The following is a 19601-nucleotide window of genomic DNA, read 5'->3' as shown; positions in this document are numbered from 1 at the left end:
ATTTTAATAACTCCATGCGCCAATGTATTTTGTCCACCCATCCATGCAGAGTGATAAATCCAGTGAGCGTGTGCAAGCAGAGTCCCAAACAGGTAAGATCCTGTTCAGGTGACATCAAGACTCCATTTTGATTGACCCTCCCATGTGTTAGAATAGAGATTATTGAGAAGTGTGCAGGAGGCAGAGGTGTCAAGATGGGACAGCTGAGGTTCTCTCCGATGTGCAGACATCAGCACCAGTGATGGGTGTTCTCTCCACGATGTTGGAGCCTGATCAGCAAGAAACCTCCACTTCTGCTGTTGGAACTAAAACTAAAATCATCTCCGTGAACTCGTAGGAATATCTCAGTGAATGTGCTGCAGGCGGCCAGTCGCAGCCTCCATTGTAAAGAGCAGCTGTCCAGTTTTTCTCTATCTAGTTGTGAAATAAGCAAAGTGCAATATCTTTTGTCCTTGTCAAAAACAGGCATTTTATTCTTTGTTATTGTCCAGCGCGTTATTGTTCGCTGCCGTATTGCGATATCGAGCCAGCTCGCAGCTTTCAAAGTGTGTCTCTCGTACTGGCGTCCGTTCTCCACTCAATAGACTTGACTTTGAAATCTTGTTGTTGTTTTTTTAAGCTTTGTGCTCTTTTACCGCTGCTTGTTTCACAGTGGCACTCAACCAACAGTTTTCCTCGTATTTGTCAGCCTCAGTTATGTTGCGTAGGTATTTGTGTATTAGTCACTTTAATCATTTACCATTTGGCGTTTATTTCAGACTGACGATGTAGAGAAATTAATGTTTAATTTGAAAAACCCAGACTTTTCTTGATTTGGTTATTTAAACTGGCAAATGATTATGAAAGTAAGTTAAAATCATATCACATACACAGAGTTCATGCTTGCCATAGATGCCGTTTATTCCCAATAATTTTGAAAAAACTTAGGTCAGATCAGATCGAATAGGTGAAACAGAAATGGTGAGGTTGACAGATCAATCACAAGTTGTGTTCAAGTTCTGAACTTCTTCAAGTAGTTCTCGCTGTCTCACCTTTGACTCTTTTTGCTCTTGACTTCTTCTCACATCTCATTCGGACGTGCATGTGTGAACATGGGTTTGTTTGCATTAATATAAGGTGTTCTCCTCTCCCCAGACATCCAATCCAGTAAGCACAAAGACCGGAGGAAAGGCTCTCTGGACGTCAGATCCACAACATCTCGAGGGAGTGACGGTGAGGGTGAATGATGGAAACTCTGCTTATGAAACCTCCCCAGTTGTCTGTTTGTATCAAGTGTTGATTGGGCGCGCGCACACACACACACACACGCACGCACGTGCGCACGCATATACACACGTGGTTGAAACAGTTTAATGTCAGTTATGTGAGGACTATGTTGTGTTCCCTTCTCTCCATCCTGCCAGGGAGCTCACAGCGAAGGCACTCCTCGATGGCTCGAATCCACTCCATGACCATAGAAGCTCCCATCACCAAGGTGGGTGAATCTCCCTCCCCACCCCCCATCCACCACCCCACCCCCACCCCCACCCTCCACCTCAGTCGTACGATGAGCGGTTTTACTGATATTTTTGGATCTTGTGACTGAACTCTTGGGTTATAAAACGGCCACAAACGCCATGAGCACTTCTTGTACAGACACTACCGCTGGTCTGGAGGCTATACGAGGAGGTGGTGATAAAATGCCACATTTCATGCACAAGACAAGAAAGCATGCTAGACCAGATTGACCTGCTGTTTCAGTGGTTGGTTGCTGGTTCAGCTTGGATAGACTGAAACAGAGAAAGTCCCCAGATGGATCATATGACATACTACAGTTCCCTTGTTGTATCGGTTGACTGTGTACTCAGTCCCTGAAGGCCTCAACCTCCGTGGAATAAAACACTGATAGAACTGCTGCTGGTGTGTGTGTGTGTGTGTGTGTGTGTGTGTGTGTGTGTGTGTGTGTGTGTGTGAGAGAGAGAGAGTGAGCAGGCGAAAACGCTTGCTTATACCGCTCACATCACCACAGGTGCTCACTGCTAAATCCTCCAAAACATCTCATGTTTTAGAGGAATGTAAATATATCTCTAACCTTTCCCGCACCATCCCACAAGCCACACTAGTCATCCTTTATTGCCTGAGAAATGTTTCAGAAATAAGAGAGAGGTCATCTTGCATCACTTACCCGTGGTCACAAGCTTTGGCTAGTGACTGACAGCTAAAATGAGTTTTCTTTTTTTTTTTTAATTATCTTTTTATTGACAGTTTTTCAATAAAATGACAACATAAAATAAAAACAGAACAGGGAGGGAGTAGATTGTCTCCTGTAAGTACAGCAATTACATAACTGAAGGAAAGAGTTCTGGTCTGCGCGGCCTTGCATATATTATCCATTTTTCCCACCGTGATGAGAACAGGTCCAGTGTTTGGTTAACAGAGGCTGTGATCTTCTCCATTTTGTAAATATCCACGATAATGTCCATCCACTCATTCAGGGTCGGCCTTTCTTGCAACATCCATTTTTTAGTGATAGATTTTTTTGCAGCTGTGAGCAACACATTTAACAGATATTTGTCTTTTTTCCTCCATTCTTGAGGTAACAGCCCAAAGAAAATAGTCTTAATTTCAAATGGAAATTGACAAGTAAAGACATGCTGGATATCTTTATGTATTTCTTTCCAAAATTCAATAATGACACTACAATTCCAAAAAACATGATAATGGTTGGCATTTAAATTCCCACATTTTCGCCAGCAAGTTGGAGGGTTTCCATCATAATGGGCTTTCTGAGAGGGTGTTATAAAAAACTTTATCAGACTTTTCCACCCAAACTCTCTCCACCTCTGTGAACTCATACATTTCCACTGGTTTATCCACATTACTTTCCATTCTTACTCAGAAATGTTTATCCCTCCTTCCCTCTCCCATAGTGTTTTAATATACAGAGTTGAACATTGTTTAAGGTTAGAGAGTTCTCTATACAGGAGTGAAATAATTCTTTTAGTATCCTTAGATTCATATGCTTTCCTAATCAGTTCAACCAAACCATTACTTGTCTCTGTTGTATGTTTTACCTTGTTAAAAAAATAACGTAGTTGTAGGTATCTGTAAAAATCTTTTCTATCCAGTGAGAATTTTCCTTTTAAGTGTTTCGAAGCTGTAAAGTATGTCTTTTTCCATTATCCCACAGAGAGCTGTTATACCCATGTTTGTCCACTCTCTAAATCTGGTATCTAGTTTGTTTGGTGCAAACCCAGAGTCATAAGCACACCACTTAAAAATAGCCATATCTTGATCTAGTTAATGTGTCATTATAATTGTTTTCCATATTCTGAGTGTAAATTTTATCCAAGGATTTTCGATATCATTTATATAACTTTGTAGGCTATCGTCAGCTAAAACTGCTTGTATTGGAATAGGTGGTGTCCTCTCTTCTATGGTCTTCCATTGGGCTTCATATGAAGGGTTGCACCAGCAAATAATAACTTTTAACTGAGCTGCTATGTAATATTCTTTTAGACAGGGAAGGCCCCATCCTCCCTTTTCTTTTGCTAAAAGTAATGTTTTAAGACGAATTCGGGGTCTTTTATTTTGCCAGATATATCTCGATATTAATTTGTCCCATTCATTGAATTGGTTTTGGTTAACCTCTATCGGTAGGGTCTGAAATAAGTAGAGAAGTCTCGGCAAGACGTTCATTTTGATGGATTCAATTTTAGAGCTAAAATTGAAAAAAGGAATTAAATTCCATCTTGCTATGTCTTCTCTAATTTTTTTATTGATAGGTGTATAATTATATTTTGATAATTTTTCAAGATCTTTTGGTATTATAATGCCCAAGTATTTAAAGTGTTCTGTTTGCCATGCCAATGGATACCTATTTTTTATTTTATCAGGTGGGTCGTAGTTGTATGTAAGCAGTTGCGTTTTTCCTATGTTGATCTTGTATCCTGACAGTTTGCTGAATTGCTCAAATGTCTGCATTAATTTAGGCAGGGAGTTAGTCGGTTGCTCTAAAAAGACCAAAATGTCACCCGCGTCGCAGGCTAACTTATGTTCTATCCCTTGAATAGTAATTCCTTTTATTTTATCATTTTGTTGTATACATTGAGCCACTGGTTCCAAATATAATGCGAAAAGTAATGGTGACCATGCACAACCTTGTCTTGTTCCTCGTTCCAGAACTATACTATTTGATATTTGTCCGTTCACTTTAATTTTAGCTGAGGGTTCATTATACAGTGCTTCTATGGTTTTGATAATTTTTTCATCTAATCCAAATTTATGTAAAACTCTGTAGAGAAAGTCCCAGTTCACGGAGTCAAAGGCCTTTTCAGCATCGACACTTATCACTATAGCTGGGATATTATGTCTTTTTATATGGTCTATTAAAATGAGTTTTCTTAGTTTGCTCAGGCTTGCTCTGACAAATCAACCATTTAAAGGAAGCGCTTAACATGATAGAAATTAGCTTATTTATTCTCTTAATGGGAATAAGATGAAAAGACAAATGCCAGTCTTCCCGCCATCAGCAGCAAGTTGGATGGCTAGCAAGAACAGCTAGCCTGTACAAGCTGCACTGTTTAAAGTGTCTGTCCTACCAGCACTTGTGATTATATGCAACTGGCATGTTTCGTTTGATTAGTTTTATCGGGGCAAAACAAACATATAAATAAAATAATTATGGTTTGGGACAATAAAGGTGCCACTCCTTGAAGTTGAAGCTACCAGTGTTAGCAGTAAGCCTGGTCTTGCTAGCAGTGGCGCGGTAGCAGGACTGGCCTACAAACACGATGACAGCTCCAGGTTACACTGAAACCCAGCAGCTTTCTGGCTTGATTGTCAGCGCCTGTACCTCTGACTCAGGAGCCTGCTCGGAGCCTGGATGTGGAGTTTTCCAGTGTCTTGGAGCCTCTGTGCTCTGGACCCTCAACACTCAGGATCAGCCTGGCCTGAATAAATGAGCTCAATAATGCCAATTGCTTCTGGAAACCCACTTTTATTAGATTATTTACATTGAAATGTCTTCATTTGGCTCTAGATTTGTCTCTATTAATGAATATTTTTCAATATGATTCATAATTTTCTAATGTGATCTGTTGCTTGTGGGGTAAAAACACTAATAATCTGTATAGTAGATATTATTTGCCAACATTTTGACTGCTACTGTAAACATGGATCTCCTCGTATTATTTCTTCTAATCTCATGTGACAAATCAACCAGTTGGAATTTGTTCTTTTTATTTGTTTTAAAGTCACTGTCCAATAATTTGTTTCCTTATCAACTCCTGTCTTATTTAAACGGCATAAGATGTTTATCTGCTGAAGTTTCAGTGGTAACTCGTCTTTTGCTGAAATCTTTCACAATAAATTGCTGTTTTTACATTTTTCTAGTTAAAAACGTGCCAGACGTATTCATTTATCGTGTTTGCAAAGTGCAAAAGAAAATGAGTGAATGAAAATAACGACTCACAAATTCGCCAAAAAATTAAAGATTTAAGGAAATAATAACATAATGAAATATTTTATAGAAGGGACCCTCCAGATGTTTTCTGATTCCCTGCCTTCGATTGGCTCATCTTTAAGTGATTTTTTCACCTAAAGACTCTTCGTCATCTGGGTTAGGGTGGCAGTGAGGCAGGTGGCGGCTTCAATTTCACCCAATATACACCTCTGTTTCTTGAATAGAAATACTCACCATGGTGTCTGCAAATAATTTTGGTTCCTATTTCTTTTTCCAGGTGATTAATATCATCAATGCGGCACAGGAAAGCAGCCCCATGCCTGTGGCAGAGGCCTTGGATCGGGTTCTGGAGATCCTGAGGACCACTGAGCTTTACTCGCCACAGCTGGGAACCAAGGATGAAGATCCCCATACCAATGACCTTGTTGGGGGTCTGATGACGGTAAGGAGCAGCTCCTGTGTAGCATGCAGGGCCTTCCAAAATATAAACTACCCAAACTACTTCCTGCCGCTCTGAATGAATGGACTCTCATATGATAACACATGTCAGAGCTCTGTTCCAGTGAGATAACGCGCATGTCCCTGTGAACATCCATGTGTCAGGAGTGTGTGTGTGTGTGTGTGTGTGTGTGTGTGTGGGGGGGGGGGGGCGGCATTTTGTTTAATATTTGAGGAGGACAGAGGGAGATTAACAGACAGCACTGGTGAAGTACAGAAGTAGAAAGAGTGCCAAGTTGGCAGTCTTGGCAACAACCCCAGAGGAAGTGTTAGATTGTCCTTTGTGCTCCTGTAAGCTGGAGAGGAAAGCCCACCCCACCCTCTCCTTCTCCCTGCTCTCTCTCTCTCTCTCTCTCTCTCTCTCTCTCTCTCTCTCTTGCTCTCTCTCTCTCTCTCTCTCTCTCTCTGTCTTGTTCTCTCTGCACACAGTAACACTCACATGAACCTCTTCCTCTTGACTCCACATGCCTGGAAACATCCTGTTCTTCTTTGGACCAGATGAATAAGCATGGCTTTACTTGTAAACGTCGACTCTGGAGTCGCAGAGACAGGGAGGTGTTACACTTTCCCCAGAAAAGATTTGTTCTGCGTGATGACTGATGAAACCAGGGAGTCTTGAGATGGCAATGGAGGAGTTCTCTACTTTTAGATGATTATTCACGTATGATCATATTGGTGGCGGAGACTTTGTGTTTGTTCCCTCAACCTTGTTGTAGGTGTTGTATCTGCATCTGAACTCAGGAGCAAACATTAAGTGCAGACTTGTCATTTTTCTGAAGAGAAAGTCTTAAAATAGCTAGTGTGTACAGAGGCAGCGGCACCATGAGACAATGCCTGGGTCAAAGATGAGCTTGTCTCCTCTTCCTTTTTCACTTGTGAAGTAAACATGTCACTCTACGACACACACCCATGTTCTCTCTGACACCCAAAATATATACCGGTGCGACCGGGTGATAGATGCCTTTCACTGTCATCAGTGAGAAGTAGCCGAAATATTGGGGGAGCAACAGGGTTCCGAAATTTGATCATTTGAATAACTTTCCAAGGCCTGAGGATATAGTTTTATACCTCATAATAATGCATCTTGAGACTTCAACTGGAACTTGTTTCGACAATATTTCCTTTTGAGAAAACTGTTAAATTCCACATTTGCATTTACGTAATCGCATAAAAAAACAAACAGGATGCTAATCCTTTGCTCGGCGTGTCGTCTGTTTAGAACAGCCAACGTAGAAATTGAAGAGCAAGAAGTTGAGACTTGTAACCACTAAAGAAGCCATGTTTGATCATCTGTTTCCCTACCGATGAGCTCCACTTACCCCCACAGCCTGCAGCAACACCCATGGGAGGGTGGATGTCATAATCTGCTGTAGGTTACATGATAAATGCATGTTGAAAAATATGACCAGTTTGTAAATGAGGTATTTTTCTCTTAACTGCTGATATTTCTCATTAATCCCTGCCCTCCATCTGTAGGCTAATGTGGAAATGATATGAGCCCTCATGGGAGATGAGGGAAACATGCGTGTACTTCATTCAAGACGCATTTTTATTTCGGAATTCACTTTAACGTCGCAATTCTTGTAAATACTTTTGTTGTCTTTGCTCAGTATTTGGGTCATTAAAAAGATTCGTAGTTGACAATAGTCTAGACGTTAGAGCACACGACGGAAATCTGCTGTTACTACTCATCGACCCATTATTGATGGTTACTGGTGAGAATGAGGTGATAGCTCAGGATGTTGGGGAGCTGTTGGGTCCTCAGAATTGTTTAAACCGATGATTTATCAGTTTGACATGTTTTTTATCTGTTTGGGTTGCTCTGAGGCTGGGGTCGATCAATAGGTTTTTTTCAAGGGACCAATTATTAGTAATCGAAGACGCTGATATTTGGAACTGATAACCGCACATTACTGTCAGAATGAATCCCTCTGTAGCACAGTAGCCTTCATTGTTGACTCATGACGTGTTACCAGTCGGAGAGTGCTGCTGGCAGGACCCTTGAGACCCCAGAGTGGTGACTTCAGACAGAGAGGCGGCTGCAGCAGAGCCAAAGCAACGCGTTTTAAGATGTGTTTTCTTAACAGATTAAAATTAAGATGCTGAAGAGGGGCTCCAATAAGCCAGGCTGCTAAATAGTTGACACCTACCGTGAGGGAGGCAGAGGCTCTGTTCATATTGACTTACCCTTCAACAGCACCCAAAACATATTCCAGCGTGTGTCCAGCTCAGATCCCACACGTGATGCACATCAAGGGGCTTATCTCACCTCTAGGCTCATTTATGAGCTTTTCAACTTGACACGGATTGACACCAAGATATTAAGTTGAAATTTTAGGCTTTGAACAATGATTGATAATGCATTTTTTATAAATATAGTTTTTTTTAAATTTCTCATTTGTTTTCCGTCACTTCACTCTGTCATTCACAGGATGGTTTGCGCAGATTGTCAGGAAATGAATACATCTTGTCAACAAAACGTGAGTCTTTACAAAGAGGAATATTCTGAAATGATGTGTTGTAGAGCTCAGTGTTTATTCCTCTGCCTGGAGAAATCCAAAATGAATAGTGAACTACAAATCATGCACTGTTTATCCAGACGCCAACTTTTCTTGTCTCTTCTGTGGCTCGCAGCACCGCATCACATCCCCAGTCACCTGACCACTCCCCTGTCATTGAATGACATCCCCCCTCGCATAGCTCAGACCATGGAGAACGAGGACTCTTGGGACTTTGACATCTTCAACTTGGAGGCTGCAACCATGAAACGGTAAGGCAACAGCACAGTGAAGAGCCACCAAAGAAACCATGTCTCATGAGGAGGGAGGGAGCGCGGATGTTGATAAACTGAGGTCTTGCATCCACCTGCAGGCCTTTGACGTTCTTGGGCCTGAAGATTTTTTCTCGCTTTGGGGTCTGCGAGTTCCTTAACTGCCCTGAGGCCACTTTGCGCTCCTGGCTGCAAGTGATTGAAGCCAACTACCACTCCACTAACTCCTACCACAACTCTACACATGCAGCCGATGTCCTGCACGCTACTGCATATTTCCTCTGCAAAGAAAGGGTCAAGGTAAATTAACAAAACACACACAGATAGTTTAGTAAGTAAGGTTGCGAACCAGGCTGTGAGTTTTGCTCTCAGAATATTTCAGTGCTTCAGGAAGAAGTCTCGTGTTACTTTGTTGAAACTCTCATCATGAAATACATTATTTAAGTAGCGGTGAACTGGAGGATTCTTTTACTGGCTTCATGTGTGATATGAAGTGCAGCTCTCCGCTCAGCCTCAGCTGAACGGCGTCTCATCTTATGTGATCCTCGAGAGCTGCAGTTTCACCCAAGTGTGTCAGTGGCTCAGTAACTGGTCAAGGCCATGCACCAGCTAAGCTGATTACCAAACTGTCTATTTCTGATGTCAGCGGCGTGATCTTTCATTGGCTTAGCCAGTGAACGGCAAGGTTACATCACCTGACGTTAATGAATCCCTGGAAATCTGCAGACGGGCTCCAAGGTCTGTGATGCTGCAAAATTAATACACGTGAAATCATTTTGTTGATCCCAGCCATTTTTTTCATTTTTTTCCCCCGTATTATAAATAGTCACTCGCTTTTTATAGTCCTTGACCTCACACAAAGAGAGCAAGTGAGGAGAGAATATTGGGCCTAAAATAGCGCAACTGGTTGTTGTTTGTGCTGATTTTTACTGTGTCCTAACGTTTCCTTCAGTGCTTCGACGCGTGGGTTGGGTCTGGTTCTACATTAAGGCTTCATACGTCACTCCGTCAGCTGCAGGCGTTTGGTATCTTGAGCCCTCGTGAAGGCAGCTAATATGGCTGAAACATGATCATAAGGACTGTGGCTGTCTCTCACAATCTGTCACATTTCAGTCGTGCCAAGTTGCATTTCCAACAACAATGTCAAGATGCTTCTCTTATAACATCATGTCAAGTTTCACAGCTCCACTGCTCCCTGACTCACTCATCCTAACAGCAAAGTTTGGATCCCACTGATGAGGTAGCTGCCCTTATCGCCGCCACGGTGCATGACGTGGACCACCCGGGCCGCACCAACAGTTTCCTGTGCAACGCAGGAAGCGAGCTGGCGATCTTGTACAATGACACAGCCGTGCTGGAGAGTCACCATGCAGCACTGGCCTTCCAGATCACCACCAGGGACGATAAGTGCAACATCTTCAAAAACATTGAAAGGCAGGTTGAAATGCCAAAATCTGTTGTTTTAGCTTTCATGGGATCATCAGATGGGAAGGAAATTGATGATGCATCTTTGCATTATGTCTCCAAAAAGCAAAGGTGATAAGAAAATAATCAAAATTAAATTTTGTTTGAACTATGATTTATCCATACACTGGTAGTGCTTATGTGCAGCATGAGTCACAGCCATCAATGGCACATCAAATAACCATCCAGTCTAAGGTGTTTCAGTCAGGTGTTGGTGCACATTCACTCAACTACAAAGCAGAGGAAAATATTTCTCTTTTTCTCAACTTTCTTAGTTCCACAGCTTGAGTTCCCTCTCTGTTGAAGGTTTGACTTGATATAGCAGTTGCTAAAGGTGAAGCTTGAACCGGCAGGCAGAAGTTTACCCCCTGAACTTCTTACACTCTCACATGTTCCCAGCCTAAAGAGGCAAATCTTCGATAAACTGTAATCATCTGCATATAAAGTACCACCTTGAACGGCTACACCAGAAAAATGAAAACTTAGTTTGAGTTTCATTCGTTTTCTTAAACTCTGTCTTCTGTTGAGGACTTTTCTCTCTGCTATTGTTGAAGTGTCTGTTGGAGACAGACATTGCTATAATTAGGTTGCTCAGGCCTACTGAAACATTCATTGTTGATCATCCACCAGTTCTACTTTCTTTGAAATAAAGCTGGTACCCTGTGATCTGGAGCATCACATAGATAAATTCAAGGTGTGTGTGTGTGTGTGTGTGTGTGTGTGGGGGGGGGGGGCTAGTAATGTGATTTGGTTACTTGAGTCCTCCAGTAGAATAGCTCACATGTGCTGGTCCCCTCAGAGGGCCACGCTGAACAAAGCGTCCATTCATGGCCACTGTCACTTCAGTCTGATGGGGAATCTGTTCACTTGAGTTCTCATGCTAGTTACCAACCACACTGTGATTTTGCTCTCTTCTCTCCTCTCTCTGCCTCACCCTCCTCCTCCTGTCGCCCTCTTCCTTTCCAGGAATGAATATCGAACACTACGGCAGGCTGTCATCGACATGGTACTTGCAACTGAGATGACCAAACACTTTGAACATGTCAACAAATTTGTGAACAGCATCAACAAGCCGTTGGCTGCTCTGGAGGAGAACGGGGTGAGACGAACACTTCTAATGCCTTGCTAGAAACGGTGTAGTTAACATCATAAATGGATCGGCGGGACTGAGATGGGCGTTCAGACACTAGATAAACATTGCGATCTAATTATGCCTCTCGGCGATCAGTCCAACAGTATGCAAGCCACAATAGTGTATGGGCTTGAGAACTGATGATGCTGATCCTGGGGACTTCTGGGCACAGATATCTTTGTGGGGAGAGAATTTGACAACCTGGTACCATCTTTCTCATCTGTGTGTGGAATGCCCTGCACAGACACTTAAAAGTTGTCTTCCTTTTTAAGGCAGGCATGATATGGATTGTGATATTAGTCCTTTTTCTTTCACCTGGCTACACACTGAATCAAGCGCTTTCAGTTTGGTGACCATGCAATCAAGTATTGGTGTAAATTATACATTAGGTTAGTGTCACTTCATTCAAGAAGTATAATTTGTCTTTCAAGTACTCACAGCTGGGTGTGTTGAACTCATGGGGAATCTGCATGTTCTTTCATGTGTTCCAGGAGATGAACTCTCCTCCTCCTTTAGTCAAACATTATCATCTTCAGATCTCCGGTCTGGTTCATGTACAGGCTGTTACTCATAAAGCTGCTCATCTGCTGAGTGTTGCTGTGCTCACGGTTTCATCTGTTTTCAGGGAAACAGTGATGAGGAGTCTGTCAAAAGCATTCTGACATCCCTTGAGAATCGCATCCTCGTCAAGAGAATGTTGATCAAATGTGCAGACATCTCCAATCCGTGCAGGCCTCAGGAGCTCTGTATAGAATGGGCTGGACGCATCTCAGAGGAGTATTTTGCACAGGTGATAAGAGCAAAGACATTCTAACGTGCGGCTGCTATTATACGTTTTAATGTTGTATTAATTTTATGTGTGTGTTCCCTGATCCCCTGTTGTCTTTGCTACAGACAGACGAGGAGAAGAGACAAGGTCTCCCGGTGGTTATGCCTGTGTTCGACAGAAACACATGTAGCATCCCAAAGTCGCAGATATCTTTCATAGACTATTTCATTACTGACATGTTCGATGCGTGGGATGGTAAGACCTCAGAGCATGACGCCAACACCGGACAGAAATCTGTTGTAGTTCATTTCAAAGCAGGTGTCTTCTCTAGGGTCAAGATTTAACGTTAACCTTTAAACGGGAAAATAGGTTTAGCAGGACAGAATATGTTTAGAAATGGCATTTTATTATTTTTAGTTTAATATTTAAAATGTTTTAACCTGCTGATGCTGGATTAAACCTTCTTCTTCTTAAATCACAATCTCAAAATGGCAATTGAATTAAATGTAATTTTTAAAAATATACATACCTTGACCGCTAGAATGTCTTCGAAACATTCTGATACACCAAATCTGTATTGGAGCCAATCAATGTCATAAAAATGTTTATAATATTATAATAGTATTAATAATAATTTTAGCAAATGCATACTTTGAGGCCGTTAATACACTTTATACACTGGAAGTCTGTTCGCTACCTATGAAATGTCCTTGGTCTCCAACGCGTGTATGAAGCTCCTCCCATTACTTATCTTTTGCTTAGCATTTGCCTTGAATACGCTGAAATTTAGCGTCTGCCACAGGGAGACCATCTACAGCACAGGTGTCAAACTGATCCAGTAAAGGGCCGTGTGGCTGCAGGTTTTCATTCCAACCAAGCAAAAGCAACACCTGAATCTACTTAAATCAATCAAGCTGTGTCCACATGGCTCATTGGTTGGACCAGGTGTTGCTTTTGCTTGGTTGGAATGAAAACCTGCAGCCACACGGCCCTTTACTGGATCAGTTTGACACCCCTGATCTACAGTGTGGTAGCTAAACAATGAGGCTACAAGTGAGGGAAATGACAGCCTTTGTTCTTCTCTGTAGCCGCCTCTGTTCCTTGAGGATATTCCACGTCTGAGAGAGAGAGAGAGAGAGAGAGAAAACCAGACGTCTGTATATAGAAATGAGGAGTCACTAACCATAACTTTATTAGCCAGATCAGGTGTCTGCAGGTGCCTAAGCAATTCACATTAATCTCATTTGAAGTATCAGTGTCATTATAAATTCATTCATAAACTGCTCCCACTATCGGTTACAATCATTCAGTCGCAAAGAAATTTCTGTTCCTTGACATCTCCAGTTTCCTCCCATGTTCTCAGCGACTTCGCCGTTCTGTGGCTTCTTGTTAATGTGGGGAAAAGAGACTTCTGGTATTCGCACAGAACCATCTTACCACTCATTGTGTGGTTTGGAAGTTTCCCTTTTCACTACCCTCCAACACATTCTTGTGTATGTTATAGTCATGTACACGTAACATGACTTCATTGTAGAGAAAAACAGGTAACAGGTAAAATTCCAAAGTTCACCTCAAAACAAAACTCTGCAAAAACGTTATGCCATTTGCATGAAGACAGCCAAAAATGCTCATAAGTCAAAACCTAAAATACATAAACATTTGTATAGGGTACATTCAGAGAGGAAGGATTAGTACGTCCTTTCAAAAAAATGTATATAAGAAAAAAACAACTTAATCTAATATTCTTTTAAATGTCTCCAGCATTTGCAGACCTCCCTAATCTTATGCAGCACTTGGACAACAACTTCAAGTACTGGAAAGGCCTGGATGAAAGGAAGCTGCACAGCCTGCGACCGCCTCCCGAGTAGGCACTGCACCCCACTGCTCCTGTAGCACACCGAGCGTCCACACGTCCATCCGTACAGAGAACCCAGCAGTTGACCTTCTGACATGCAGCTGCAGCAGAAAGATGGCTGGCTTTCCATCCCCATCCTATGAAAACTGACACGCAGACATGGACATACAGCACTCTTAAGGAACTTCTCGTGCCTCTCAGGCATTTGCAATGTAGCTGGTCGTGACTGAGTTAGGGTCCTTCCAGGCTTCCATCCCCCGTTTAGCATGTGGGCTCTCCTGTCTGCCTGGCAAGCTGCTGTCTGAGTAAAAACTGCTTGTTTACTGGAGGGGCGAGTGAGGGGAAGTGTGATCTAGATATGAAGGTGTTCAATACAAGTCAGGCCATATAATCACCTTCAACCTTGATTGCTCTTCATGCCCCTGGAGGCCAAACCATAAAAGGACACTTCACTGCATTTTTTTTTTTTTTTTTTGGTATTTTCTCTGGGGAGGGCAGGGCTTCAGAAACACATCCAAGTTGACATGTAGCTGCCATAACATACATGTGGGAGGTGATGTTTTTCTTTGAGTCAGGGAGTGGATCTTTATTTTAGGCCACTGCTTCAAGATAAAAACCTCAACACCATGATCATAGATAACTAATTACAGACGTTTGTTTGTTTTTTTTTTTTAGATGTTCCGTATTTTCTATATTAAAGCTCATAAAGGAGTTAGCCGATAACTAAGAACAAATTTTAACAAGAGAGAGAAAAGCCAAAGCTGATGAAGATACTATAAGACTATAACTCTCAAAACTCTTATTCATATGAAGCATTAGCATATTAAACCTTTTTATTTTCTTATCAAAAATACAGTTTGAATGAACACTTTTGTATTGCACTGTAAACAATATTAGAAATGTCTACGTCTCAGTGATTTGTCCAGGGATGGGATGTTTCATGGAGAATAAGCTGTTATTGTTGATCATCAGGAGTTTCCGCGCACACGTGTGTGTGTCTGTGTGTGGTTGTGTGCGTGTCTGTGTGTGTGTGTGTGTGCGCGTGCAGGGGGGCGGGGTGTGGGCTGTGGGTGTATTCATCGTTGCAACAATCCCTTACTCTTGGTTTAATGCTGTAAATCGCTTGACATTTGACAACAGCAGAGATATGTGAAAAAACATTTTGGACTTGAAAATTTTTTCTCCCAGAAATTTTTGTATCTGGTTTATCCTACTGAAAAGACTGCCTTATTTTATACAATATTTATACAGTACATCCCACTGTGCAACTGCAACAGACATCTGGAGTTTTTATTATGACAGAGTCAGAAGGTTATGTTCAAGTAAATCTCAATATTTTTATAGACAATGAATTTTACACTGGATTTGCAGCAAATGAGATCAACCATTCTAGCTATCTGAATACCTGTGAATCGGATGGTCACACAGAGCATGTATATAGAGAACTGAATGGGTAGGATGGATGTGGACGGCAGAGTTGTCTATCACTGTTCTGAGCAGCCTCCTAGGCTGGCTCGCATTGATTTTGATCAAAAATCATTCTATTTTGACCACAACATCTTTATGCACAGACCCAGGGAACAGCTCTTTGTTCAAGGTTGGTTTCAAATTAGGATACTAATATATGTCAAGGAATGTCACATATTAAAATTATTTCCTCTTTAAACAGTATATAAATGCCATAAAAGCCGAGCAGATGATGGTTAATGACATGTATTGACCAGTTATCTTAGTTTCTCTCTTATGACATAAATGTACACTCAGTCAGGAGGCCTGTTGCTTCTTTCTTATTCACATCTTGGTCTGAGGGCACGGAAAAAAAATTAGAAATTATTCAATGAAAAATAAAATGAAATTATTTAACTTTGTACTTTTTTTTTTACTTGTTGTTACCACCTCTTTCTGTTCACGTCGACTCTCAAGTTTTCTAATTACTCGTTTATGCAGTTTGAGGGGTTTGCGGGAAGGTGAATCTCAAAGACTGAAGTCAAAATTACCCTTGAAAAGGAACACGCCAACATTTGGGGAAACGCACTTATTACCTTTTCTCTTCGGTGATTCTGAAGCGGAGAGACCAGCTGACCACTAGTTAGCTTAGCGCAATGAATGGTAGCGAGCAGGAAGTATTAACAAACCTCCATCAAAGTCTTCAGAAAGACTTTGTTCTAAAAGGATGTTTGGCTGCGTTAATTTCATCAGGGTTCTGTGTAACATTCATGATGAAATCCTTCATAATCACGTTGGCTGTGACTGAAGCGTGTCACTTCTCATGACACAGTTTACTACAGTGACCTTGCCGTTTTGTCATGGTGTCCAAATGTGTAGTGACATTTATTTTAGCCTATGTAGTTGACACAAAGTGTCCCACAATGCCATGGGGAAAGTAGTGTCCAGCCAACAGTCACTAACAAAGCACTACACAATCATGCATCTCGCTGGCTGCCAGAAAGCTGGCAGATGTACAAAATGAGAGCGAGGCACAGGAGACCGAACTGTCCCAAAAGTGACATTTTAATTTTGCAGATGAGCTCATGATAGAGTCCTCTACATGGAGTGAGTAGGGAGGAGTGAAAAAGGGAGGGGGGGGGGGGTTTCAAAAACAGCCTTTCTAATTTTAGAATCAGATACGTAGTTGGAACTACTTTGCTGACCGGGCAGTGATTTCACACAGCTCCTCAAAACTTTGGCAATCAAAACAGATTTTTGGCAACTAGAAGAGTGACATCTACTCATAAGTATTACCGTCTTTGGAAGATGATTACTTCAGGACAAACCAAAATCCTGAAGATTATGTATTTGAGGGCTTTTTGTCTACAAACACTTCCCATCTATGACCATTTATAGAATTAAGCTAACTCATGGTCAGCCAACGTGCAGGGCCCTGCTCCCTCACGCACCCGCAGAGGAAAGTCGGGCATCTATCAACTCGTAGCTGGTGGTGCTGGATCAAACTCAGGGTGTCATTCATGTGGTCTTTATTGATCTGCTGGGGTCCTGAGGTATGTTTGCACAAAATGTCATCATAATCCAAACAAACAAAAGTCATCCACCTCAACATCTGGCATTTATATTAATTATTAGTTTTCCTGAATTGCCGCCTTTACGTTAATTGTGGGCACAGACGGAATCGAGGCTCAGAGGACTATATTGGGTAGGGCTGAAGGAGGTACTTGGCTAAAGGTAGGAAATGATCAGGCTTAAAAGAGGGGTCCCTGTGATGCAGCCAGCGATCACACGCTCATCCGTCCACCCCAGTGTCTCTTCAAGGTTTTGCATTGTAAGCGACAACAACATGCAACCTCACTCGTTCCTGATGGAGTAGGTAGTCCTGATCAGATATTTACTGCTATTTCTGGTCAGATATTTTATACCATTGTATCACAGCTGGTTGGCGGCAGGTGAAGTAATGCGAGTATTTTATCTGTATCGTGTTCTTCAGTTGAAGTGGAGGAAGAAGATCTTTCATCGCTGTGTCACCATGTCCGAGTCAACCACAGTCCCATAATGTGTCCCATACAGCGAGACCTAAACCTTATTTCTGACAAGTCATAAAAACACGATCATTTCTCTTTTATTTAAACTGCCTGAGTTACGCACACACACACAGATTTGATCTTAAATGGTGCTCGTGGACAACGGACGGTTGCTTCTTGGTACATACTATGAATGGTCCAAGTGTAAATTTACCACCCAAAAGTAACATCAGAACATTTTTATTTTGTTTGCATTGTTCTGACAGTGTTAATGTACTTTAACTTTATATATACAGATGTAATATTGATGCCATATGGTTGGAATCAAACCCAAATACCCAGTATTTTAGCATTTTTTTGCTGTGAAATAAGGAAAGCGATGATTTGATGATTTACTTCATGAAATCAACACCAACAACTCACTATTCTTGTTATAATTGTCAATGTTAACCATTGCTAAAGATCAACTCTCATCATATTCAGCTTTAGACACTGTGAAAAAGGGACTCTATGTCAGGGTTACTGTGCTTCTGTTGGAGTCCACTGTCCTAACGTGGGCATCGGGGCACCGAAGCCATTCTCATCCACCATTCAAAACAATTCCATTCAATCAGAATGAGAGGTAATCAGGATCAATCCAGTCAAGGTGCTGCTGAGGAGGTGTATCTGAAATGATGGAACACAAGAGAATTTTACATCATTGCAAATGCAAAATAATTTAATAAACAGTCACCATGCATATTGCATCACTCTGCTGCCTGATTAAATTCTAAAAAATATTATTAGCCATTCGACATTGAAGTTGCATTTTTCCTCTCAAAAAGGAAAACTGCATTCACAGGGATTTACTGTATCATTTCAAGGTGATTTTATATATTATCATTGCTGTTATTATTATTATTATTATTATTATTATCTCATTAAATTTGGCAGGCAAAACTGAACCTTATGTTTGGCTGAATTTGGCCCCCAGTCTACTTCTGCTTTCGTGACACATTTTACTGTGATCAAAAAATTGCAATTTCTGTAAATTGGATACGACACTCTGCCATATTGCGTTTGAATAATATATTTATTAATTGCACAACCCTACTCAGCATCATTAGCATTAGCACAAGTCCAACTTTTAACTATGGCTATCTGCTAATATTGTGACCAATGATTATACTTGCAAACACTTGGAGCCAGCAGGAAGAGGGCCATTACCCTGATGTCACTCCCTCAGAGGTCAGGTACTCGGTGGTGCTGTTGACTGGCAGGTCTGGGACTGTTGGTGCAATGCAGGATGATTTTATGCTCAACTGAAACAATATGGCCTGCTGTGCTACTGGATACACATGATGTTGAAACCTGAAAGTGTCTCATTTCTCTTTTGTTGCATGGTGAAACTAGAGGGGACCTAGAGAGTATACACACCTAGGCAGCCTCAGCTAAACCAATGTAAAAACATAGAGATCTGCCTCACAATCAGACCGGTTCTTCCTTGGCCAATGCTTCACCCCTCCACCAAGTTTGGGGGAAATTGGCCTCATAGATTTTGCGTAATCCTACTAAACGGCCTTGAAAATATTACATCCTTGTTGGAAGTAATAACCTTGACCAACTAAAGTAATGGCAGAATCTTTTCTTTTTTTTTTTGTCTGTTTCCTTTCTTTTCTCCATTGGTCTGAATTTAACACACCCTCTGAAATGCTTTGACTTTTCCGTATATTCTGCTGCCATTCTCTGGACCTGTAGGAGCACTTCCTTACCATAACTGTGATTTTCCTGATCCGGATGCCCAATTTTAATATCAAACATGATTCATCAACATGCTCAGCACGTTAAGGACAGATCTGACTTACAGGGCACGTTCCATAAATTCTGTGACATTTTTTGTTTCTTTTTTCTGGTCCTGCTTTGTACAATTAGGCAACAAATCTAAGAGACGAATCTATCAACTCGTGTGTTTTACTGGTGAACAGGGGCCCTCTCCCGTGTGTCCACTGTCACCATGAAAAACCCCTCCCTGGTTAACTCGGCCATGACAAACTCATGAAAACTATATTATTTAGAGGACTGTTGGTTGTTTTTTGTTTGTTTGTTTACTTGATTGTTTTAGTCGTTTTATTAATTTGTTTTGTTTTGTGTTTTGCACCGTTTAAAATAGTAGTAGTCGTCGTGGTAGTAGTAGTACTAGCAGTCTGGCGTTAGTGAT

At 41.5% G+C, this 19601-nt stretch overlaps 1 protein-coding gene across 2 annotated transcripts in view; it reads left to right on the top strand.

The window, feature by feature from the left end:
* pde8a (phosphodiesterase 8A) overlaps positions 1-15775 on the top strand; it is a 53317-nt gene extending 37542 nt beyond the window's left edge. For both annotated transcript variants that reach the window (XM_086225153.1, XM_086225147.1), the window contains 12 exons: positions 50-92; positions 1135-1212; positions 1404-1474; positions 5721-5885; positions 8373-8421; positions 8576-8711; positions 8813-9011; positions 9928-10145; positions 11142-11274; positions 11933-12097; positions 12202-12331; positions 13838-15775. In XM_086225153.1, coding sequence (XP_086081279.1) covers positions 50-92; positions 1135-1212; positions 1404-1474; positions 5721-5885; positions 8373-8421; positions 8576-8711; positions 8813-9011; positions 9928-10145; positions 11142-11274; positions 11933-12097; positions 12202-12331; positions 13838-13944 — 1494 coding nt within the window. In that variant the 3' untranslated portion in view covers positions 13945-15775. The remainder of the gene's footprint in view (positions 1-49; positions 93-1134; positions 1213-1403; positions 1475-5720; positions 5886-8372; positions 8422-8575; positions 8712-8812; positions 9012-9927; positions 10146-11141; positions 11275-11932; positions 12098-12201; positions 12332-13837) is intronic.
* The last annotated feature ends 3826 nt before the right edge of the window (positions 15776-19601 follow it).

This window comes from Aulostomus chinensis, chromosome 2 (genome assembly GCF_037954235.1).
Source record: "Aulostomus chinensis isolate RoL2024-O1b breed Wild chromosome 2, RoL_Achi_v1.0, whole genome shotgun sequence".
NCBI classification, from domain to species: domain Eukaryota; kingdom Metazoa; phylum Chordata; class Actinopteri; order Syngnathiformes; family Aulostomidae; genus Aulostomus; species Aulostomus chinensis.
This window is presented reverse-complemented; position numbering and strand designations above follow the sequence as displayed.